The sequence below is a fragment of the Neolamprologus multifasciatus genome, chromosome 18 (genome assembly GCF_963576455.1).
Source record: "Neolamprologus multifasciatus chromosome 18, fNeoMul1.2, whole genome shotgun sequence".
NCBI lineage: Eukaryota > Metazoa > Chordata > Actinopteri > Cichliformes > Cichlidae > Neolamprologus > Neolamprologus multifasciatus.
Genome location: NC_140456.1, coordinates 4,957,466 through 4,983,007, shown reverse-complemented (window position 1 = coordinate 4,983,007; position 25,542 = coordinate 4,957,466). Strand labels below are relative to the sequence as shown.

The following is a 25,542-nucleotide window of genomic DNA, read 5'->3' as shown; positions in this document are numbered from 1 at the left end:
TTTCTGAATTTTACATAACGGTCGAAGTGAAGTTTTCTATTTATTTCCCCAGATTTCCACACAGTATTACAAATATGGCAGTATAAGTGAACAGTAAAATACCCGGAGTTTTGGAAAAATGCAAAAAATGTTTAGCTTTACTCAGTACAGAGTTGTTTCTTGACAGTTTAGCTTGTATATGCTTTATGTGAGGTTTCCAGCAAATTTTGTATAAGAAACTTGCTCTACTTCAACATAATTTATCAACAATTTTGCTCCAGCATCTTTTTTACAATGTCCAAATAATATAAATGTAGTTTTATTCAAATTTAGTGATAACTTGTTTCTGTCAAACCATGTTTTCAGTTTAATCATTTCTGGTGTGACAATTTCCAAAAGCTGCTGTGAATTCTCTCCAGCACAAAAAAATATTTGTATCATCTGCAAATAAAATAAAAATGTAATATATCAGATGTTTTACATATATCATTGATGTACAGGATAAACAGTTTTGGTCCCAATACTGATCTCTGTGTAACTCCACAAACAATGTCCAGGCACTCTGATTGATATTCACCAAGCTTCACAAACTGTTGCCTGTCTCTCAAATAACTCCTGACTCACTCTAGCACTACTCCTCTAATGCCACAGTACTCCACTTTATCAAGTAATATTTCATGATTAATTATGTCAAAAGCTTCTTTTTTTTTTAGGTCAATGAAAACATCAACTGTGTATTGTCTATATTATTGGTGATATTTTCAATAAGTTCCATTAATGCCATGGATGTTGACCTGTTTGGTCTGAAACCATACTGACTGTCCATTATTATTTTATATTTATCTATAAATTTGTCAAGTCTATTAATGAAAACTTTTTCCAGTATTTTTGAAAATTGTGAAAGTAGAGAAACAGGCCTGTAATTTGTGAATTGGTGTCTTTCTCCATTTTTAAACAGTGGTATTACTTTCGCTGTTTTTACTTGTGTTGGGAATTGACCAGTTTGTAGAGACAAATTGCAAATGTGTGTTAAGGGTTTGGAGATGCCATCGATAACTTTCTTAACGATTTCCATATCAATGTCATCAAAGTCTGCAGAATTTTTTGTTTGTGATTTCCCGACAATATCAATGATTTTCTTTTCTTCTACCACCGTTAAAAACATTGAATGAGGATTACGTTGAATGAGTTTAGTTTCTTTCTCTGCACAATTTCTTGTATCAGGAATTCTATCAGCCCAACACTTACAAAGAATTTATTGAACTCATTAAACACATCACTCATGTTACTAATATTTCTATCATTATTAGTGAAATACAAAGGATAATTTAACTGCCTAGAACCATTTTTAATGATGGCATTTAATGTTTTCCAAATCCCTTTAATGTTATTTTTATTCATATTTAATAATTTCTCATGATATTCCTTTTTACATGACCTCAAAACACTAGTTAATTTATTTTTATATTTTTTCTATTTATTTTCAGCTTCTATACTTCTGTTCTTTATAAATTCTCTATTTAAGATATTTTTCTTTTTACATGCATTTTGTAATCCTTTTGTGCATACATGCCACATGCCCGATTTTTCCGGGAGAATCCCGAATTTCAGTGCCCCTCCCAAAAATCTCCCTGAGCCACCATTCTCCCGAATTTCTCCCGATTTTCCACCCAGACAACAAAATTGAAAAACCATATCCCAGATTGGCCCAGCCAATTCCAGTTTGCAACAATGGCTACTACTACTGCAGCTACTTAGTTTTAATATTACTCTTATTACTCTTTCTGGGTCGTAAAATAAACTTTTAACATATTTTCAGGCGAGAATGTAGCTGTGTAAACTTCAAATATCTGAACCAGCGAGAACAGCAAAGTCCTGGCACATCGTTTTCTTTTGTGATCCATGGGCACGCTGCATATTTTTGTTCTTTGCTATATTTCTTTAGTTGGCAAACACTATCATATAACAGTGTGAATTTTCCTTAAAAAATCTCATAAGCTTTATCAATATTTTTTTCCTTATACAGCATCTCCCATTCTTGCTTAAGCAAATCACTTTTAAATGCATTTATGGACTCCTCTGTTCTCACTCATTTGTATTTTGTTGTATTTTCCTGTTTGACCTTCCTGTTATTGCTGTCATACACTGCAAGAACAGGTAGATGATCACAAATCTCATTAATTATGAGACCGCTTATAGATATGTTTTCTATTTCATAAGTAAATATATTGTCTGTTAGGTTGCCGACTGTACTGTAATCCTGCTGGGCTTAGTGATCACTGGACCATGCTATACATTGTATTAATAAACTCATCTGTCATACTATGCTTGTTTGGAATTAATAGGTCTATGTTGAAATCCCCACAAATGAACATACCTTTTTGATTTGTATTAATAAATGTTTTATCTACCCACTCCTTAAATATTTCAATGTTAGAACCTGGTGTTCTATATATAATTATATATATATAATATATAATCTATATATAATTATATATTATAATAGTATATTATATAATTAATCTATATATAATTCCCAGATGTTAAATTAGTCGATTGTGCTATAATTTCATATGTTGTGCTTTAGTTTCTGTTGTTCTGTTGTTACCTTCATGGTTTGATGAGTGTAGATCTCTTCAGCTCCTTGGCCCATGTGGCTTATTAATATTTTTCCAGATCCTGGATGTGTTCAATGACCAGTTCCGTTGAGTTTAATAAATATTTTACAGTTTGGAGTCCAGGTATTTTGAATTTAGGTTTCTTTAGGTGCCGTGCTTTCTTAGCTATGTCAGCGTTGTATTTGGTTAGATGGTCATTCATGTAGTCGCTCAATCCCTTTAGTTTTCTCCCTTGCTTCAGCAGTGCATTCCAGTGTTTCCGGTTTACAAATCTTATGATGACAGCTGGTCTATCACTAACGTTTCTCCTGGGCAGAAGGTGGCATGCCTCAATGTTATTAGAGTCCAGGTCGATCCCTTTTGACTGCAAAAAAACAGCCACCTGTTGCTCTGCAGAGCTAACATCCAGTTCTCCATGCTCTTCTTTGCTGTCAGCAGTCACGGCCCGAGCATATGAGGTTTTATGTTTAGCCCTATGATGATCACATCATTCATTCTCGTGTATTGCTCCAGGTCTGTGACCCTGCTCTCCAGATAGACAATCCATTTCTCCTTCTCTGCATTCTGATTGCGAAGTGACCTCATCTCCCTGACAATGTCGAGGATATATTTCTGTTGTAATTTGATAGCTGATGTTTCTTCAGTTAAAAAGTCCAGTGACTTTTTAATGTCCTCAATTTCCTCAGCTGTTGGTGTTCTCTTAGGCCCCATTTCTGAAGTAGTAGTTAATTTCGACTCACCAAAAACGCTGCTCAGTTGTTGGTGCCTGCTAGAGGATCCTGGGCCTTTTGATAGAACAGTGCTTGTAAGTGGATATCAGGCCCTTGAAGAGCAAAGTTTTGTATTTTGGTCTAGACACCCAAAATGTGATATGATGTGGACGCCAGGTCCTAATAGGTTAATAAAGAAGTTAATAAAGATTTTGATACAAATTGGTGTTACGGTAGCTCCGAGAGGGAGGGGTGTGTTCTTAAATTGCATGCTATTTTAAATTCATGTTGGTTACCTCCTAAGGAATTGTTGACCGCATTAATTAAGTCCGCTGTAATGTTTAATTGGCTAAGTTAATCTGAAAATACCATTGCAGATTTGTTTGAATAATCTTTTTTCATGTCACTGATGGTGGTATAAAAAAGGAAGACATGCTCTTAGCAGACAGGGGAGTTGTGTGTTCAGTGTTTGCTATTATGTGCTCCACTTTTGCTCTGAAACACACAACTTCAGAAGACATTGATGGAGTACGGTTGAGCACCTGGAAAGTGAGGACGAGAATCAATGAACTTAGTATGATTAAGCCCCTTGAATGTGTTGAATCTTCCTGGTCAGTTGCTTCACCAAAAGGCAGATCACACAAAGCCCTGTTTAACAGCTCGTTTGGAAGTACTGTTAGTTTTTCAAAGAGCAGCAGGATTGTGCAGTCGCATATTTTAAAAGCTTTTCAGAATTTCTACAGGCTGGAAAGATGTTGATTCAGGGTTTTGGAACACAATTTAAACCAAAACACAAAATTTACAGGAGATGTAAAGTTTGATGCCAACAGTTTTTATTGAACATACAAGATAAAAAAAAAAAAAAGCTCTCTAGTATGTTCGACATAAGCACATGGAGGCCAAAAGCAAACAAGGATAAATAAAGATGAAGACTCCCGGGAAACATCTGAGCTCCTTTATGGGAGATGAGTCACCAGCTCCTCCTCCTTTATTATATAATTATCCATATTTTATTATTAAACTGAATTATCTACAATCTTAAACTGGATTTGTTTAATGTCAAAATGGAACACACCACTGTTAAAATGACACATTAGTCCATATGTTATAAATATAAATAATAAATGAGCTTAAAATATGGATAACAAACAATATGAGAACATGGATCAACTTGTCAACATTGTCATTCCCTAAAATACTCCCTTTCCATCTGAAAAGCACTTCCCATTAATGTCAATCCAACTACTACATGGGTAGTTTTTTTTAAACTGATATTTCCAAGTGTGATTCTGAGAAATAGTTCTTTTATATTAAGACCCAAAAATATCTCAAGCACTGTTGAGGCCATGCCAAAGAAAATGAAGAAACTTCAGTAAAGACAAAGCCCATAAACAATAAAACAATGAGGTCAATCCAGTGTATAAATTTCATTAAAAAAAAAAACAAAAAAAAAAAAACCCACCACCAAACAAAATCCCAACAGCAGTTCAGGCAGCGTACAAGTTAGCAAACAGTGCAAAGTTAGTCAACAGTCTTCTGCGTCAAACACCTTCAAACTGTGAACTTCGGAGAAAAAGATGATTTCAATAAAGGCTACCTCACATGTGTAGTTGTTTTTTCAACAGATATTACCAAGTGTGTTTTGGAGAAATAGTTCTTTTTACATCAAGACACTAAAAATATCTCAAGCACTGTCGAGGCCATGCCAAAAAAATGAAGAAACTTCAGCAAAGACAAAGCCTATAAACTATAAAACAATGTCAGAAAAAGGTGATAAAGGTGCACACATTTTATGGTGCAAGACAAACTGTCTTGTCCATGTGTCAAAACAGAAACTGAGCTTCCGAAAGCCTTTTTAAATTTTCAGTTTTCAATGACCCAAACACTGTTTATGTGTTCTACCATCACCATTTTCTAAGAATGAAACTTAGCATGTAGCATGTTTTCCTAATTGCATTTTCAACTGTACTGGAGAACTAAAATGTTTCACACGGGTGCTGCAACAGTGTGGTTTCTCACTTTTGTGAACTGGCATGTGTTTTTTCAAGTTTCCTTCTGCCTGAATCTTTTCCAGAGGTGCAACAACAATGTGGCTTATCACCTGTGTGAATTCGCATATGTATCTTCAACGGACCCTTCGTAGTAAATCTTTTCCCACAAGTGCTACAAGAATGTGGCTTCTCACCTGTGTGAATTCGCACGTGTGTCTTTAACTGACCCCTCTGAGTAAATCTTTTCCCACAGGTGCAACAACAATGTGGCTTATCACTTCAGTGAATTTGCATGTGTATCTTCAACAGACCCTTTGTTGTAAATCTTTTCCCACACGTGCTACAAGAATGTGGCTTCTAAGCTGTGTGAATTTGCATGTGCATATTCAAAATGTGTTTCAAACTAAATCTCTTCCCACAGGTGGTACAAGAATGTGGCATCTCACCTGTGTGAATTCTGATGTTTAGTCAAAACTGATGTCCGCCTAAATCTTTTCCCACAGGTGGTACAAGAATATGGCTTCTCACCTGTGTGAATTCGCATGTGGCTTTTCAAATTTGATTTTATATAAAATCTTTTCCCACAAGTGCTACAGGAATATTGTTTTTCATTTGCATGGATTTCCATGTGTATTTTCAAATGGCTTTTCTGATTAAAGCTTTTCCCACAGGTGCTACAAGAATGTGGTTTCTCACCTGTATGAATTCGCATGTGTCTAGTCAAGTGTGACTTCCAAAAAAATCTTTTCCCACAGGTGCTACATAAATGTGCTGTCTCGGAATTTTGAATACTCAGGCCTGATACGATTTGCTCCGACTCATTTCTGTGCAAGTTACCATCCTTGATTTTATCCTGATCTGTGTCAGGAGATTTGTGAGAATGGAGTTGGTCACTGCTTGGTTCTGGTTCACTGTGGTCCCTTTCTTCACGAGCAGGAAAAGTTTCAGTCTCCTGCTTTAGAACAACCATTTTTTCCACTTCAGTGGTACGGAGTTCCAGCTGTTCCTCTTTAATCTGTGAAGGATCCTCCTGGTGTAGACTGCAGTTCTTCTCCTGGTTACAGACCTGCTGATTTGTGAACCCATCCTCGTCCTTACAGTCATGTTGTGGAAAATCTGAAGGGACATATCAAAAAACATACATTTGAGAAATTACAAGGTAAGCTTAACCATTAGCAGGTGTCTACATGGTAAGCATATGGCTTAGATATACCTATGAAGGCATGTTGTGGGGAGAAACCGTTTTGGTGCTTATGTGAAAACCATTTTGGCTGCTCATTTACAAATTCAACAAATCATATAAACAGATCATCTACAATGAGAAAATAAAGACGATATATAATCAAACAAAAGCACAAAGTGGGATCTCTTAAATTTTTTTATCAAAGTGCACAAAACATTTAAAAGTTTACTTAAAATTATTCAAAAACTTTACAGGACATTCACTGCAGGATTTATTTATTTATTGTTTATATTAACCATTCATTGCCTTAAAGTTGGGGAGAATGGGAGGTAGAGCCTTCAGCTTTCAGGCCCCTCTTCTGTGGAAAAAGCTGCCAGTTTGGATTCGGAAAACAGACACTCTTTAAAAAAAAAAGAGAAAAAAAAGAAAAAAAAAGAAAAAAAAAAGATTAGGCATAAAAATTTCCTTTTTGATAAAGCATACATTTATAGCTGGATCAGGTGGCCCTGATTAGGCTCATTGAGATTTAAACTGGGTGAGAGAACCAATCTTTCTTATACCTGGGGGTATAGAGTTCCACAGCCTGGGAGCAGAACAGCTAAAAGCTCTGCTTCCCATCGTGGTGAGGCGGAAGGAAGGCACAGAAAGCTGGATAGAAGAAGAAGATCGAAGTGAGTGGACAGAAAAGGTAGTGCTTAACAGGTCAGAAAGGTAAGGAGGTGCGAGGTTATGAAGGTGAGCAGAAGAAGCTTGTGGAATATCCAGAATTTCACTGGGAGTCAGTGAAGTTCCTGAAGAACAGGGGTGATGTGCTGGTAGGAGGGAGTTCTGGTGATAATGCGAGCAGCAGAGTTCTGAACCAGTTGAATCTTATGGAAGGATTTTTGGGGGAGACCATGCAAAAGAGAGTTGCAGTAGTCAATGCGGGAGGTAACAAGACTGGGCAAGAATGGATGTAGACTGGGTGACAAGAGAAGAACGAAATCTGTTAATGTTGCGTAGATGGAAATAGGCAGAACAGGTGAGATTATTGATGTGAGATTTATAGGAAAGTGAACAGTGTAGGATGACACAAAGGCTCTTAACCTGAGGAGAAGGGAAAACTGTGGCGTTATCAATAGTGAGTCAGAAGTGGTTTGCCTTCAAAAAGGTTGGATTTGGTGCCAATAAGGAGGATTTCAGTTTTATCCTTATTGAGCTTCAGAAGGAGTAATACAGGTAATATTAAAACCAAGTAGCAGCTGCCATTGTTGGAAACTGGAATTGGCTGGGCCACGCTATGAATCTTGGGATAGGTTGGGCAGCGAAGGATACACCCGACCCATCCTTCAAATCTGGAAATGAAGGACACATTTGTCGGCCGCATTTGGAGGAGTCTTTGAATTTGGACAGCCTTCATCGAGTTGCTGTAACGCAATCGGCCTACAAATGCAGCCTCTGAAGGATTTGATTTTGTGGCTCAAGAGTTGGGAGTTTGCCTTGTAATCGGAAGGTTGCCGGTTCGATCCCCGGCTTGGACAGTCTCTGCCGTTGTGTCCTTAGGCAAGACACTTCACCCGTTGCCTACTGGTGGTGGTCAGAGGCAGCCTCGCCTCTGTCAATGCGCCCCAAGGTGGCTGTGGCTACAATGTAGCTTGCCATCACCAGTGTGTGAATGGGTGGATGACTGGATGTGTAAAGCGCTTTGGGGTCCTTAGGGACTAGTAAAGCGCTATAAAAATACAGGCCATTTACCATTTACCATTTGATTTTGATAGTCGACGTAATCGTGACTAGTCGACAAGTCGTGGCAGCCCTACCTTACAGTATAAACCCCCTTCAGGACACTGTTGTTGGGATTACAGTGGGATGCAAAAGTTTGAGCAACCTTGTTAATAGTCATTATTTTCCTGTATAAATTGTTGTTTGTTACAATAAAAAATTCTCAGTTAAATATATCATATAGGAGACACACAGTGATATTTGAGAAGTGAAATGAAGTTTATTGGATTTACAGAAAATGCAATAATTGTTTGTTTTTGAGGGTTTTTTTTTTGCCTGTCCCGTTTGGCTCTTTTGCTATCAGAATTATTGTCTAAAGGCGAAGAAAGCTGCCCAACGGATTTACTTTACCAAATGGACCATTCCAGCCTTGCCGTAATGGTCTATTTGATTCACATTTTATTGTTTATTTTATTTTATTTTCACTTGCTAAATACGGGACAGACTTGACTGGGGAAAAGAAAGGGGAGAAAGAAAGAGGGAAAGAAAAATAGCAGGGAAGAGGAATGGTGATAAAGAGCAAAAAACAAAAAACAACAAAATAAGCAGACAAAAAAATGCATATATCAATCACCTGGATCACCTGTTGAGAAAGAAAAATGGCAGTGGTTCCCAAACTTTTTTTGCTGGGCCCCCCTTGTTTTACAAGAAAAATGTTCGCGCCCCCCCCCCCCCCCCCCCCCCCGCGTGCACGCACACGCACTAACACATCCTCCAACCACACACACCTATATTTTGCTCCATTGCGGTTTATTTCACACCTCAAACATTTAGTAAACAATTCAGCAAATACAAGTAATCTGCAATAAATTACAGGTAGTAAGAAAATAAACTACCAACTAATTTACGCTACGTCTGCACCTACACGGGTATTTTTGATAACGCAGCCGTTTGTAAACGGCGTTTCAAATCACCAAAAACTGCGATTTTTTAAAAACTCCTTTTTTGTGTTTACGTGTGGACGAGGAATACAGAGTTCGTCACGCAACGTCAAAGGTATGTGCCTTTTTTCACATCACGTTGTGCGCCACGTTGTGCGCCACGTTGTGCGCCACGTTGTGCGCCACGTTGTGCGCATGAGATGAATTGCAGAATGGCAGATAGAGACAAAATACTGTTAATCTGACTATCTGCAGGTTTTACACGCAGTTACTGTCCCTCCATTTACAAAGGCAGAGGCGTCACGATGTGATTATTTTACAGGTAGTTGTTTTTTTTCCTCTGTAATAATATTCAACATTGCTATCAATACATTTTTCAAAAAATGCCTCTCTGTGCAAAATAGGTTTAAAAATATAAAAAACTGTGGGATACTGTTTGTGATTTGAACCGGGGGAACAAATCATGGCAGGATCGGCCTGATATTATTTGTATCCCACTGTAACTTTACTGTATAAAGTATAGTATAGTATGTATATCTCCAAAATGTCAGGAATACTTAGTCATTACAACAAGTGTTTGTGACTAAAAATCACGAATATGGGATACTGTTTGTCCGTGATTTAAAACACCCCAGTGCTGCTCCCGACGAAGGGAAAAAGCAATTCTGCTGATAAGACCTACCTTGGCACTTGTGCAGGTGAAGGCAATATATTTTATCACCATATTTTCTAGTATCTGGCTTAGAATGAAGTTGGTTTGGAAACATATTCAGCTATGCTTCATCTCCTGCTTTGCGTTTCTGTAGGCGCCCGTGCTAGCAGTGTCCAAGCGTTGTTTCCCCCCCCCCTTTTCATCCCCCCCCCTTCATCCCGCCCCCCCGCCATGGCTCTGCGCACTCCTAGGGGGCGGGACCCACACTTTGGGAAGGTCTGATCTATGGGAATATAACAGTAAATACTAAATATTAAACATTATTGTGCAGCACGTAAGATTGACAGCGCACAGTGTGCTTTGAGGTAGGAGCCAAAAAGGGTGTAGTTTGTGTGTGTGAGTACCCGTGTGTACACCTGTGAGCATGAGCGCACTGGTATTTAAAAGGTTCCTTCATGTAATGATCTGCTAGTGGGTGTGGGGAGCCACAGCTCCGTCCTCCAGGGCATGAAGCAGGTATGGAGGAGATCAAAACTCCAGGCATCCAGAGGCCCTCAGAACACAAGAAACCAAGGAAGACCAACAGAGGGGCAGAAAGAGCTGAGGAGAGCCCCCGATGAGGGGTCACTCAGCACCCATGGAGCAGAAGCCAGGGGGAGTTGCAGTGACGTGCGGTGAGCTCCGCCGGCAGCCAGCTGTGACAGAGTGGACCGAGACCCAGGCCGAGAGGCTAAGGGCACCCCATCCCGAAAGTGGCCCGAGCGAGCCCCAGGCTCCAGGCCCTGACAAACAGCCACTAGGAGTGAGCCGGTGTGTACCTGGATGCCCATCCCCGGACACAAAGAACCACCAATGCACCGATGCCTGAGGGCGTCTGCCACTGGCAGGGGAAGTGGTGGGGGGAGATAGGCCTCCATACCTTGGAGGGCCTGAGATGTCCCTAGAGAGGTGGTGTCTGATACCCAACCTGACATATAGACACAGACAAACAGGCACACACAGATACAAACATCCATTCCCACCCTCATGCTCTCATATGCAATTACTCAACACTCACCCAACGTGGAGACAGATATAAAGAGACACTGTACACACAATCACACTCCCCAAGCGTACTCTAAGCCCCAGGTCTAGGTACCCTTGCCCCTGGAGGGGGAAACTGCACCCAAACCTAGGTAGTGTTACCGTTTTCCCTGGGGTGGAGAGAAGCAGACTGCCCCGACTCAGCAGCAGCAGGGAGGCCCCACATTCCAGACCCCAATTGGACGGCCAACTCCTCCTCCTGGCCCCACGCTCCAAAAGGCCGCAGAGAACGGGGGTGTGTGAAGACTCCAAACCTCCCTCCGCCCGCTCATATGTAGTGTTGATGCATGTGTGTTCTAAGGTGCATTTAAAACCCAGGAGGGCATGGAGCTACCTGCCAGAGAGCAGCAGGTAAGCGCGTTGCCCCCCTCCCCCCGATAGCCCTCAATGTCTATGTGTATTTAAAATTGAGAGGTAGGCAACGACGCCAGGGGTGAGGTTGTACACCCTGATGGTCTTTTGGATACCGTGTAGCATGCCCACCCCCAAGATCCAATATGTATGTGTAATGAGAGTGTGAGTAATGTGAATTTCTAAGTTGGGGGATAAAATTGAGACACAGGCAGCCAGAAGGGGACAGAGGGGGGGATGCCTCCCCTGCACCCTGTTGACACACCTTTACCCCAAGGCCCTGCAATAGGGCTTTGGAGTTGACGTCACACCGCAATGCATTATGGGAGCGCAGCGCCATTTTCGGGGTCTACGAATTAAAACAAACACACTGTTGGAACGACGACTACAAGAAAGATGCTTAAAAGCAGCTCAAAAGAGAATGGACTGTATAGAGACCGATTGAGTCCAGAGGCGAAGCGGCGGTACTTGCAGAAAATAGCGTGCATTGGAAATGTGGACCCGTATGAAACACGGCCGTGGAATAGAAACCCTGAAGAACAACCGCTATTGACGTAGCCTGACATATTTTCGTACCTTGTCTGTGGAGTCAGCGCGTACAAGTCGTCATTCAAACAAAGGTAAGTCAGCTCGAGTACTGCGTGTGAAATGCGTTTGATTTCCCTGCAAACATTCAGATTAGTGCAGCATAAATTCATTCATGAGGGGAAACTACAGTGAGAACATGTGGAGGCTGTTAGAGGGATAACATAGTGAGTTCAGTGCACTGATGTGACATTGTCCTGAAGGATTTAGTTATTCTTTATGGTTAAAGAAATTGCACTAATTTATTCATATTTATTATAAATAATTCTAATTATACATCTTGCTTCCATATTTGTATCTTGTGTCACTAAAAATACATTTTATTTTAGATTTATACATTGATTAATTACCTGCAGAATCTCCTTATCATATTAAGTGACTCATAATTGTCACTTTATGCTTTCTCCATCTCTAAAGTGATGACATCCTTGCATTACATACTTTAGGTTCATTTTCTGCAGGCAGGTTTCTGACAGAGAACAGGCAGATTAACACTATAACATGCAGCGCTCTATAGATGGACACATAAAGAAATGAAAAATTACATGTGCTAACTTTCTAAACACTTTGTTACATTTATGATAAAGTAGATTAAACACATTTATGTCGGCCTTGGCTCATAGTTCTTGTCTTTAAATGAACTTTGTGTGTTTCAGGTCCTGCACTCTCAAAGACTGAATGAACAAGCATTACAGCCATGGGTCACTGTGAACATCACAGGGAAGGTTGAAGCCGCCCACTGCACCTGTAAGGCCGGAGTCGTGGAGACCTGCACCGACGTCACTGCTCTTCTGTTTAAAGTAGAAGCAACAGTGCGGATCATGGCACAAGGACTGTTACAGATGAACCTGCATGCTTGGTTTTGCTGGGTAATGTGACCAAGATACAGTCAGAGGTTGGCCGTAAGATAGACTTCTCCTCTTCAGCTGCCCAAAAAAAGGCTCTTGATCAAAACATAAACAGACCATCCGTAGTGACAGGTAAAAGGAGCCGTCCTCAAAATAGAAAAATCCCACCTGCTACTGTGGAGGAGTTGTCACTGCTGGAGGATACTTGGATACTTTGCTGGAGCACAGTAAAGCTGTGGGTTGTGGGAATGACCCATAATGTTTTATCTAGGGGTCTAGATTTATGCCTGTAGTGCACTGCCATGTAAATAATTTGCATTTACTGAATATGTACTCACTGAGTCCCATTGTTCAAAAATTGAATAAAGAAACAAACTAATTTCTGCCTCTTTTTTTTATTATTATGAAAACCACTTTATAGAACATCACATCCGTTACAATGTAGAATCCAGTCATTTATAGTTTACAAATGACAAAATGTTTACACAAAATCATGACAGTGTTTACATGATATCAACCACTACTAACATTACTTTATTTACTGTATCTTTTGAAAAAATACAGCAATTTTAACAGCACAATACTTAAGAATATTTAACAGGAGCAGGTTTCATATTTCCCTGGTTTTATTATCACACTGTTCACCAAAACGCAGCAAACCTTCACCATCTTATCCAGAAGGGTCACCTCTTCACCCTCACATGGAAGAAGTAATCCGATTGGCATGGTGGTATGTTTGAAGCAGGTCCCTTGTGTAGCGCTGGAACCCAGTCACGATGTGTTTCATCCATTTCATAGGCTGGTTTGCTGCAATAATGCCAAATAATTAGCAAGTCTATAAATAGAAGGTGGCTCTACAAAATCACTCAGTAGGATGTTTGTTCTAATTTGCTATGAGCTCAGAGTGCATAGAAAATAAAACTAATAGGCTATAAAGAGTGATATGAACATATTTAGAACTTACCGGAATGAAACTGTCTGGAGCACCAACAGATATTTGGAGATGGAAGAGAACTGGATATCAGCTCGTCTCACAGCTGCTATCCAGGCTAGACGCCTTCGTTTGCTAACATTGATACATGAGCTGCCTCGTGTTGCTTCCAGGTTGGGAAAGAATGAAAAGATAAACCATTTTCAAGCTTATTCTCTTGCCGGTCGTGCGATCGAACATTGCAGCCGACCACACAGCAAATACGAACCGTGGCTGTTGTGTGTGCCTTCGCTCCCTTTTCACTTGCGCTAGACCCCGAAAATGGCGGATCGAGCCAAAATCCTTTCCACGCCCACCCCCGTGACATCACGCTCCAAAGCCCTATTGTGGGTGATTGTGGTGGAGCGGGAAAAGGGAGGCAGCTGGAGATGGGGAGGGAAGGAAGGGAGGGGCTAGTGACCCCTCCCTGGGGCCAGCTCCCCCGCTGACCCCAGTAGGCACCCCCATACCCCAGGGAAAGGGGTCCCAGGCCCATCCGGACCGGGGCCCAGTTCAGCAGTGCCGCCCCGCCCCACAGAGCCCGGGAAAGCCCACCCTACCCCACCACAGAGAAAACTGCACCCACCCCGTCATACACTCATCTTCCAGACTACACAAGACAATAGACATTCAGGCTGAGATCCTCAATCTCTCCTATATCTCCCCCTCCTGCAGAGTGAGTTCCTGAAGAGAGGAGACCTCCTGCAAGATGTAACAGCATCCCCCACCAGTTGAAGAGCCCCCCAGGTGGCTCAATGCACTGGCAGCACCCTGCGCCAGGGCTGGGCTCCCATACACCCACCCGCCTACAACCCCAGCAACACACCAACCAGGACCCAAGCCCCCAAGGCCCAGCCAGGGTCCCAGCCCACAGACGGAGCACCCCCAGAACCCCCAGAATAAATTCTGTTCCTTCTAATATATGTTCTAAGTATTTGATTCCTGCACCACTCCAGTCTGGAAAGTTTATCATATTATTGTTTTGTAATACGTCAGGGTTGTTCCAGATAGGTGTACGTTTGCATGGGATTAATGAAGACTCCGTCAATTTTAGAAACTCCCACCATGCTGTCAGAGAAGAGCTGATGCTGACGCTTTTGAAGCATTCATGTCGTTGGATATTTGAACTGATAAATGTTAGGTCTGAAATCTCTAGATTATTGCAAAGTGGTTGTTCTACATCTAGCCAAGGTTCGTCTAAGAAGGTATGTTTTAGCCATCCTGAGATAAACTGAAGAAGTAGTGCTGGTTAGGTAGTTCTAATCCTCCTTTATCCTTGGTCTTTTGTAGTGTTTTTAAGCTAATAATTGGGGGTTTATTTTTCCAAAGGAATTTGGACATATACAGTGGGGCAAAAAAGTATTTAGTCAGCCACCGATTGTGCAAGTTCCCCCACTTAAAATGATGACAGAGGTCAGTAATTTGCACCAGAGGTACACTTCAACTGTGAGAGACAGAGTGTGAAAAAAAAATCCATGAATTCACATGGTAGGATTTGTAAAGAATTTATTCGTAAATCAGGGTGGAAAATAAGTATTTGGTCACCTCAAACAAGGAAAATCCCTGGCTCTCACAGACCTGTAACGTCTTCTGTAAGAAGCTTTTCTGTCCCCCACTCGTTACCTGTATGAATGGCACCTGTTTGACCTCATCATCTGTATAAAAGACACCTGTCCACAGCCTCAACCAGTCAGACTCCAAACTCCGCCATGGCCAAGACCAAAGAGCTTTCGAAGGACACCAGGAAAAGAATTGTAGACCTGCACCAGACTGGGAAGAGTGAATCTACAATAGGCAAGCAGCTTGGTGTGAAAAAAAATCAACTGTGGGAGCAATCATCAGAAAATGGAAGACATACAAGACCACTGATAATCTCCCTCGATCTGGGGCTCCACGCAAGATCTCATCCCGTGGTGTCAAAATGATCATGAGAACGGTGAGCAAAGATCCCAGAACCACACGGGGGGACCTGGTGAATGACCTGCAGAGAGCTGGGACCAAAGTAACAAAGGTCACCATCAGTAACACACTACAACGGCAGGGAATCAAATCCCGCAGTGCCAGACGTGTTCCGCTGCTGAAGCCAGTGCATGTCCAGGCCCGTCTGAAGTTTGCCAGAGAGCACATGGATGATACAGCAGAGGATTGGGAGAATGTCATGTGGTCAGATGAAACCAAAGTAGAACTTTTTGGTATAAACTCAACTCGTCGTGTTTGGAGGAAGAAGAATACTGAGTTGCATCCCAAGAACACCACACCTACTGTGAAGCATGGGGGTGGAAACATCATGCTATGGGGCTGTTTTTCTGCCAAGGGGACAGGACGACTGATCCGTGTTAAGGACAGAAGGAATGGGGCCAAGTATCGTGAGATTTTGAGCCAAAACCTCCTTCCATCAGTGAGAACTTTGAAGATGAAACGAGGCTGGGTCTTCCAACATGACAATGATCCAAAACACACCGCCCGGGCAACAAAGGAGTGGCTCCGTAAGAAGCATTTGAAAGTCCTGGAGTGGCCTAGCCAGTCTCCAGACCTCAACTCCATAGAAAATCTGTGGCGGGAGTTGAAAGTCCGTGTTGCTTGGTGACAGCCCCAAAACATCACTGCTCTTGAGAAGATCTGCATGGAGGAATGGGCCAAAATACCAGCTACTGTGTGTGCAAACCTGGTAAAGACCTATAGTAAACGTTTGACCTCTGTTATTGCCAACAAATGTTATGTTACAAAGTATATTTTGTATATACTTTGTAGTGTATTTTTGTTATTGACCAAATACTTATTTTCCACCCTGATTTACGAATAAATTCTTTACAAATCCTACCATGTGAATTCATGGATTTTTTTTTTTCACATTCTGTCTCTCACAGTTGAAGTGTACCTCTGGTGCAAATTACTGACCTCTGTCATCATTTTAAGTGGGGGAACTTGCACAATCGGTGGCTGACTAAATACTTTTTTGCCCCACTGTATGAATCTAGAGACCTGAACCAATCTTGTGGCGGTTTAGTTGGGATTATTGAGAATAAATAATTTTTGGTAAGACCATCATTTTTATAGCGGCAACCCTTCCCATGAGTGATATGGGTAGACATTTCCACCTAGCCAGATCACCTTCTACTTTCTTTAAAAGTGGGATATGGTTTAATTTAGTTAGATCTGCAAGCTTTATTTCCCGATTGCAGTGGTGTAGAAGAAGAATTATGGAAGGAGCAATTAATCAGAAGGACTGTCGATTTTGGCCAGTTAATTGAGTAATCTGATATTCTTGCAAACGAGTTTATCAATTCAATCACCCCAGAGATATTGGTTTGTGAGTTTTGTAGAGAAAGTAACACATCATCTGCATAAAGGCTGATTTTAAGTTCCACGTTCTTGCATTTTATGCCCTTAATTACTGAATTCTGTCTAATTGCTGCTGCTAGTGGTTCAATAGAAATTGCAAACAGTGAAGGGGAGAGTGGGCGGCCCTGCCTGGTGCAATAATTGTTTAAACAAAATCAGGCAGGTGCATAAATTTTGGCACTGTTGTCATTTTATTGATTCCAAAACCTTTAGAACTAATTATTGGAACTCAAATTGGCTTAGTAAGCTCAGTGACCCCTGACCTACATTTAAAGGTGAATCCATTAATGAGAAATAGTATTTAAGGGGGTCAATTGTAAGTTTCCCTTCTCTTAATTTTCTCTGAAGAGTAGCAACATGGGGGTCTCAAAACAACTCTCAAATGACCTGAAGACAAAGACTGTTCACCATCATGGTTTAGGGGAAGGATACAGAAAGTTGTCTCAGAGATTTAAGCTGTCTGTTTCCACAGTTAGGAACATATTGAGAAAAATGGAAGACCACAGGCTCAGTTCAAGTTAAGGCTCGAAGTGGCAGACCAAGAAAAATCTCGGATAGACAGAAGTGACGAATGGTGAGAACATTCCGAGTCAACACACAGACCAGCACCAAAGACCTACAACATCATCTTGCAGCAGATGGAGTCACTGTGCATCGTTCAACCATTTCAGGCACTTTACACAGGGAGATGCTGTATGCAAGAGTGATGCAGAGGAAGCCTTTTCTCTGCCCACAGCACAAACAGAGCCGCTTGAGGTATGCTAAAGCACATTTGGACAAGCCAGCTTCATTCTGGAATAAGGTGCTGTGGGCTGATGAAACTAAAAATGAGCTATTTGGGCATAACAAGGGGTGTTATGCATGGACTGGGAATCTTGTCAAAGTTGAGGGACACATGGATTCCACTCAGTATCAGCAGATCCTGGAGACCAATGTCCAGGAACCGGTGACAAAGCTGAAGCTGCGCCGGGGCTGGATCTTTCAACAAGACAACGACCCGAAACACTACTCAAAATCCACTAAGGCTTTCATGCAGAGGAACAAGTACAACGTTCTGGAATGGCCATCTCGGTCCCCAGACCTGAAAATTACTGAAAATCTTGGGTGTGAGTTAAAGAGAGCTGTCCATGCTCGGAAGCCATCAAACCTGAATGAACTAGAGATGTTTTGTAAAGAGGAATGGTCCAAAATACCTTCAACCACAATCCAGACTCTCATTGGAACCTACAGGAAGCATTTAGAGGCTGTAATTTCTGCAAAAGGCAGATCCACAAAATATTGATTTCATGTCCTTTTTTGTGGTGCCCAAATTTATGCACCTGTCTGAATTTGTTTAAACAATTATTGCACACTTTCTGTAAGTCCAATAAACTTCATTTCACTTCTTAAATATCACTGTGTGTGTCTCCCATATGATATATTTAACTGACATTTTTTATTGTAACAACGAACGATTTGTACAGGAATATAATGACTATTAACAAGGTTGCCCAAACTTTTGCATCCCACTGTATTTCCCTATATGAATAACATAGAATAGAATTGAACTGAGTGAAGGAGGCCATGTTAGAGAAACTGAAGAATCATTTATGCACAAATCATAGTGGCAGTTGTTTTTTTTTTTGTTGTTTTTTTTTTTAAATAGGATATGGGAGACTTTTCTTTAATAATGTCATATCACCTCACACAAGGAATGAGAGTTCCTAAGAGAGTCATGACTCTTAGTGCAATGGAACCGTGTTTGTATATTTTCTTAATTTTCTTCTCTCGTATGCTTTCATAAGATCAGTACTGTTAGGGCAGTTAGCATTCTCTTAAAATCTGTTTGTATGTTTTATTTACTGGTGGCCACTTGTTGGTGTATATTATTAAAAAAAAGAAAGAAAAAAGAAACAACATAATTTAAAAAGATGTTTGAAACTCAAGAGGTCAGAAATTCCAACAAGCGGAGCATTTTTAAAATCAGGGTCAAACCTATACTTCTCTATAGTTCATAAACATGGAGCAGGACAAAGACAGTGCTCTGTATGTTATAGACATTCATCAACATCTGCTTGCAGCAAGTCCTCTGTATCCAGTGGCCAGAGAAGATTAAAAAAAACATGTAGTCAAGAACAAACCAGGAACCAATAGCAATACCAGTTCTGAAAGAAAGTGATGATGGATTGGCCACACAATTAGGAAATCCACCAATGACATCACTGCACAGGCCAAACAAAGTGACAATATGAATGACAAAAATGTATATGCAGGAATAATTGACAATGTTTCAACTCATTGTAGGGTGTCTTCCTCTCTCTTGTACTCAACTTAATTATTTCCAACTTAGGACAGTCCTGACAGGGGCGACACTTGCAGGGCTAGACATTTTGGCTCATAGAATATTACGTCAGTTTCCTTGTTGCAGTTCGTCCTTAGATTTGTCATGCGTCTCTATAACATATCTCTGAGGTCTCATTAGGACCCAACGTGAATTAGATTTCTTAATACAAAACTGAATCTATCTATTAAAAGTTTTGCATAACTATTCTGTGCAACTTTACTTCAGGGTTCCACATGATGCCCAGCTCCTGCCCGGTCCAGATGACGATGCCCTTGGTTTCCTGCTTCAGTGAAAGCTGGTCTTCTTCTTGATTGGTGGAGATTTCCTCTTGTTCATCTTTAGTCTGTAGAGGTTCTGTGTTCTGCTGGTCCAGACTGGAGTTCCTCTCCTGGCTACAGACCTGCGGGTCATCCAGATCCTCATTTTCCTTACAATCACGTTGCTGTGGGAGGTCTTGATGGACACAACATACAAGAAAAAAGTTACACTGTGAGCAGGTCTCTCAGACCTGGGCATCAGTTCCCTCATGTGCAAATGGTTACTGGACTTCCTGACCAACCGCCCCCAACATGTCCGGCTGGATAACCACTGCTCATCTACAATCACAATGAACACCGGTGTACCACAAGGCTGTGTGATGAGCCCTTTCCTCTACTCCCTCTTCACCCACGACTTCAGACCTGCCGGTGGTTCTAACACCATCATTACTTTTGCAGATGACACCACGGTGATTGGCCTCATCAGTGACAACGATGAGGCCGCCTACAGGGAGGAGGTGGATCGTCTGGCTGAGTGGTGCGACACAAACAACCTGTTGCTTAACACTGAGAAGACCAAGGAGCTCATCGTGGACTACAGGAGGAATGTTGACCCACATCCACTCATCTACATTAAGGGGACAGCTGTGGAGCGTGTGAGCAGCTTCAAGTTCCTGGGAGTTCACATCTCCGAGGATCTCATCTGGACGACCAACTGCTCCAAGCTGGTCAAGAAGGCTCACAAGCGCCTCTTCTTGTTGAGGACTGAGGAAGAACCAACTGTCCTCAGACATCGTGGTGAACTTCTATCGCTGCACCATCGAGAGCATCCTGACCAACTGTATAACAGTCTGGTACGGGAACTGCTCTGTCTCGGACCGGAAGGCGTTGCAGAGGGTTGTGAAAACTGCCCAACGCATCGCCGGAGCACCACTATTCAAATTCAAATATTCTCTCTCATGCAGTGAACAGCGGAGAATTCTGTCTACATGCAGAAAGTCATCATTTATGAGGCGTACAGCTTGCCACTCCAACTTGGTCCTTGTGGCCAATAATCCACTTTTCATCGTCTCAACATTTTTCTACATACTGTGTACAGTTCTGGACTAACATGACTTAAATCTGGTGGAATTTTTCGTTTTTTATTATACAGAAGATTTGAAATCCAGTTTTTATTTTACTATGCTAACAGAAAACATTTCTTCAGTGAGGCAGTATCCCAGGCGGTAATGCACGTCATGTGTCTTTTTGGCATTTTGATGAGTCATATTCATTTCTATATTATGAAATCTGTATATGACACTTTTACATACCTATTCTGGTCAGCTTTACTCCAGGATTCCACAACAAACCCAGCTGTTCTCTGGTCCAGACATGAATGCTTTCAGCTTCCTGCTTCAGTTCAAGCTGCTCTCCTTCCCCACTGATGGAGATTTCCTCCTGTTCCTCTTTAATCTTTGGAGGCTCTGTGTCCTGCTGGTCCAGACTGGAGGTACTTTCCTGGTCAATGACCTGCTGATCATCCAGACCTTCGTGTTCAACAAAGGGAGGAAGAAGAATCAAGAAGGATTAAAAGGGGTCACCTATTGAGAATTTAGCCTATGGTTTCAAGGGCTCTTGCATTCTTGCAGATACTGCCACAGAAACATTCACTCATAGTCATGTGTTCATTGGATGATGTTGATAACCGTAGATAAATTAGAGTCTAATTTTTAGATGTGAGTGCCAGTGATCATTACACAATGTGAATAAACAAACAAACGAACGAACAGTAGCATGATCTGAATATGATCATGAAAGCTGAAAGCACTTTAAGACGGCAGACTGGAAGTCTTTGTTTTTTGACCAATGCATTAAACTATATATTTTTAGATATAAGTTGTAACAGCCGCCTGTTCTTACACTTGAGTCTAAGGTTTATTTTGAGCACCTGACGGCTCTTTTTTGCTTCTCATCTATAAACTGTCTCCACAACCTTTCAAATGATTGGTGGTCGAACAGAAATGTTGTGTTTGAGTCCGTGGTGGAGACCGCTTTGCGGCATAATTTGCATGGCAGAGTTTTCTGATCCGTGTAAGATTTATCATAACCAAACAATGTCCATCCTACAGGGGGAGCCCCTGGTTTAGGAATAACATCCTCAATTTGTTTTGGCTGGTCCTTCTGTTTGGAGCTACCAGGTTCTGCCTCATCTTTATTGACAGCCAGTGAAGATGAAACCAATGAAAAAAATATTGCTGTAAATGTGTTTTGCGACACCACAAAACAAACAATAGCGTATCATTCAAAACGATAGATGTTTTAATTTCATCATCAGATATATTTCGTCACATTGCACAATGTTAGCCTACTACAGGGGTTCCCAAAGTGGGGGGCGCAGAGCCATTGCAGGTGGTATGAATGTTTAAAAAAAAAAAAAAGAATGCTTGGACACTGCTAGAATAACGGACAGGTCTTTTTGACGGGGCTCCCACACAAACACAAAGCAGAGGTTGAAGCATCGCCGAATATATTTCCAAACCAACTTCCTTCAAAGCCAAAGACTAGAAAATATGATGAAGCATATCTTGCCTGTGGCTTCACCTGCACATGTGCCAAGGTAGGTACCCCCAACAGAATTTGTTTCCCCTGCATTGGGAGGATGCGCTAGGCTGTCCAAATCATGCACAAACAGTATCCCACAGTTGTTTATGTTTTTGAACCCATTTTTTGATAGCAATGTTGAATATTATTACACAGGGGGGGGGGGGGGGGGGAAACCTACATGTAAAATAATCACACCATGACACCTCCACATTTCTAAATGGAGGGACAGTAGCTGCTTGTGTATATGCAAGTGTGTAAAAACTGCAGATAGATTCAAAATACTGTTAATCTTACTATCTGCCATTGCAGAAATTAATCTCATGTAAACAATAACATGGTGCACAGTGTGATGTGAAAGGCACACATCTCTGACATTGTGTGATGAACTCCATATTCTTCACCACAGGTAAATGCAAAAACGGAGTTTTCTCCAACCTTTTCGGTGATTCGAAACGCTGTTTACGTGCGGACGAAAGGACCAAATGCATAGAAAAATACCCATGTTGGTGTGGACGTAGCATGAAAGAGTTAATAGTTTTACTGCTACCTGTAATTTATTGCATTTTACTTTTGTTTTATTATTTTCTATCAAAGGTTTAATGTGTGAAATAACTGCAATGGAGTTCGAAAACAAAATTTTGGTGAGTGTGCTTGGTGGGAATATTTTTTCTATACGACATTACGGTGTTCTGACAAACCATCCTACTTTGGCAAAACGTCCTACCGTAAGTAGTTTATGCACATTTCTGCTTTCACAGAGTAATTTCACCACAAATTTAAGTAGGTATGATGGTTTGCCACTTAACTTTGCCCATCAGAGTATACTTGTAGCTCATATTCATAAACCCAGGATGGTTTGCCACTACATTTTACACATTAAAGTATGGTTGTAGGTCACAGTCACAAAGGTATCATGGTGTGGCACTTGATTTTACCAGTCAGAGTATGTTTCTAGCTCAGATTAACAAAGGTACGACGATTTGCCACTTAATTTAGCTGTTAAAGTATGCTTGTAGATCACATTCACAAAGGCAGGATGGTTTGGCACTGAATTTTATCAGTCAGAGTATTTTTCTAGCTGATTTTCACAAAGGTAAGACGGCTCGCAAGTTAACTTCGTATTGTGCGCATGCGCAGAAACAATGGGTACGATGATTCGTCAGGTAGGATGGATTCTCAGAAAACCGGTGTTGTGCCAAAAAGTGATTGTCTGCCAAAAAGTGATTTCCGCTATTTGCCAAAAACTGATTGCTCGTATTTAAACTGCTATAAGTAAGTTGTTGGGCTATAATATGTGAAACATATGTTAAATGCATCCCTCATGGATGACATAAAGTCATATTGAGCCACAAACAATATTCGTGTAACAAGGTAGAAGCCGCAATCAGTCTTTGGCAGTGACTTTTATATAACCTCTATTTATGCAGTTAAAAAAAATCTCATTAACATTAAAAATGTCTTTTGTAAGAGTAAGCTGGCCAACAGGACAGCAGAAATGGCAGCAAATATGACAATAGTTCTGTAAAAATATTTTAAACGAGGATAAAGGACCGGATTGGTTATAATGTAAGTACAATAACACAGAGCTGTAAAGATACTTGAAAAAACAGACAATTTTTTAATTCTATATATAACCCCTTTGTAAACGCTGTTCATCGAAGTCTATTTACCAACATACATAAAGATATTACACATAAAAAAAATACAAGGAAACATTGGAAATCTGTTTTTGGCAGGCAATCACTTTTTGGCACAACACCGGCTCAAAAGCCGCAACAGTAAAAAGGAGATGAATACCAGAGTGTTAGTGAGATAGAGGTTTTATCTTAAATTGGCATAGCAGGTTGGCTAAAATGGCTACCAAGGCAAAGACTAGTGAGCTTCCTGAAAGCCTGCCTCAAGTATGCTTTTATCAACACCAGACTAGGTGGGGCCAATTAGCACCAGCTGAACATACTGAGGAGATTAGGGGCTAAACAGGAACGTAACAGGTGGCTAGTAGCCTTCAGTAATAGCAATAATTCACACGGCAATAACGAAATACATTTCAAACTACATTTGGGCCATTTATTTGTAATCTGTAGTGGAAAACATTTTAAGAGTAACCTTCTCAACACTGCACAGATATAGCTGCATACACTTTACTGGGGTGTATTACTAGTTTAGATCAATGCATTTAGATCATGCCCAAGTAAATCACACAATCCCGCAACCCCCCACACCTCCACAAATTTACACACCTGTATTGTGTGACTTTATCCCGGGTCTGATATTAAGCAGTCTTAGCTGACGGATCTCCTCCTCATACTGGACGATCGTTTTTACAAACTCTAAGAAGATTTCTTCTGCAGCCGTAGTTAATCTCTCCTTGATAAACTCTCTCAGATGCTGAACTGAAGACATTATTGCAACAACAACCGATACCGCCAAACCAACGCAGTGTTGCCAACTCCTTAGTAAGGAAAATCGCTATTGGCTGTCCTAAAAGTCGCTAGAAGTCGCCAGATGACGTCATCACCTAATTTGCATAATTTGTCATGCTAATGTAATTGTAACCTACGTTGTTGGAGAGAGAAATAACATCGTGGAAGAGACATAAAGTGAGTAAAAAACGTCCTAAATGCAGTTAGAATTTATTTAGAACTACAAATTAAATTTCTTTTAGCAATTATTGTTTTTTAATGTCACAATTCCAACCCTGCTTCTTTACCCGGGCGTGGACCGGCAAAAGTGACCCGAAATTGGCACTCTAGTGGAGTTAATTTGTGTGTGAGAGTGTGTGTTTAAGTAGTTTTAAACCTTGTGGTCCACAAAACAGCATAACAGTAAAGGAAGAACTGACTGCATTACAGTCAATGTGGGAGCAGAGGCTTCGCTCATGCGCGATTCATTTGCCGTTTGGACGCACAGGTGTGAACGTCTCCTGCCCTGATAGCAGCTGGGGGAGGACTATCCTCCGCCCGTGAGTGCTTTGGCACGGGTGAGGCGCCCACGGCAGCACCGCTGCTTGTTGAGAGTAAGAGCGATATGCGTGTTCACGTCAAAAAGTCGTCATAAATAAGTCTCCAGTAATACCAGAAAAAGTCGCCAGATTTGTCGCTAGTCGCTTTTTAGAAAAAAAGTCGCTAAGGGGGTCTGAAAACTCGCTAAATATAGCGACAAAGTCGCTAAGTTGGCAACACTGAACCAACGTCTTAACTCGGGATCTCTCAATGCCGCTATTCTTCTTTTATTGCTCTTACGGTAGGCTGGAGGATTCAAGGGCGTAATACTGCCCTCATCAGGTCAGTCCAGTCCAACATAAAGTCTGGTACTTTGCAGAAAACTGTAATTTTGCCATGAGATTATTAGTGATATCCTGGAATAAAGAAAGAAGAAAATACTTTGATTTAAGTTTGATTTATTGGAAAACCCTTTAGTTT

General features: G+C 41.1%; 1 protein-coding gene and 1 long non-coding RNA gene across 3 annotated transcripts; both read right to left on the bottom strand.

Moving 5' to 3' along the window:
* Nucleotides 1-3,975: 3,975 nt before the first annotated feature.
* LOC146497157 (uncharacterized) lies at nucleotides 3,976-25,309 on the bottom strand. Of its 2 annotated transcripts, XM_085140920.1 has the most exons (4): nucleotides 24,361-25,309; nucleotides 20,848-21,063; nucleotides 5,970-6,414; nucleotides 3,976-5,551 (listed from the first exon to the last, which is right to left on the bottom strand). In XM_085140920.1, the coding sequence occupies exons 1-4, from the start codon at nucleotides 24,521-24,523 to the stop codon at nucleotides 5,323-5,325; spliced, it is 1,053 nt and encodes a 350-aa protein (XP_084997046.1). In that variant the 5' UTR covers nucleotides 24,524-25,309; the 3' UTR covers nucleotides 3,976-5,322. The 2 variants fall into 2 exon arrangements, with proteins under 2 accessions (XP_084997046.1, XP_084997047.1); XM_085140921.1 differs by lacking the exons at nucleotides 3,976-5,551; nucleotides 5,970-6,414 and adding an exon at nucleotides 18,931-19,730.
* On the bottom strand, nucleotides 13,019-13,965 carry LOC146497158 (uncharacterized). Its single transcript, XR_014870737.1, has 2 exons — nucleotides 13,607-13,965; nucleotides 13,019-13,449 (listed from the first exon to the last, which is right to left on the bottom strand). It is a non-coding gene; the product is annotated as an uncharacterized LOC146497158 (long non-coding RNA).
* Nucleotides 25,310-25,542: the final 233 nt, after the last annotated feature.

Bases quoted from the DNA above. Each gene is read 5' to 3' on its own strand.
- LOC146497157 (XM_085140920.1), bottom strand. From the start codon at position 24,523: ATGTCTTCAGTTCAGCATCTGAGAGAGTTTATCAAGGAGAGATTAACT. The intron at 21,064-24,360 runs GTGTGTAAATTT...TTGAACACGAAG, and splicing joins GATAAAGTCACACAATACAG to GTCTGGATGATCAGCAGGTC. The intron at 5,552-5,969 runs CTGTGGGAAAAG...TTGTTGTTGCAC, and splicing joins AAACCACATTCTTGTAGCAC to CTGTGGGAAAAGATTTACTC.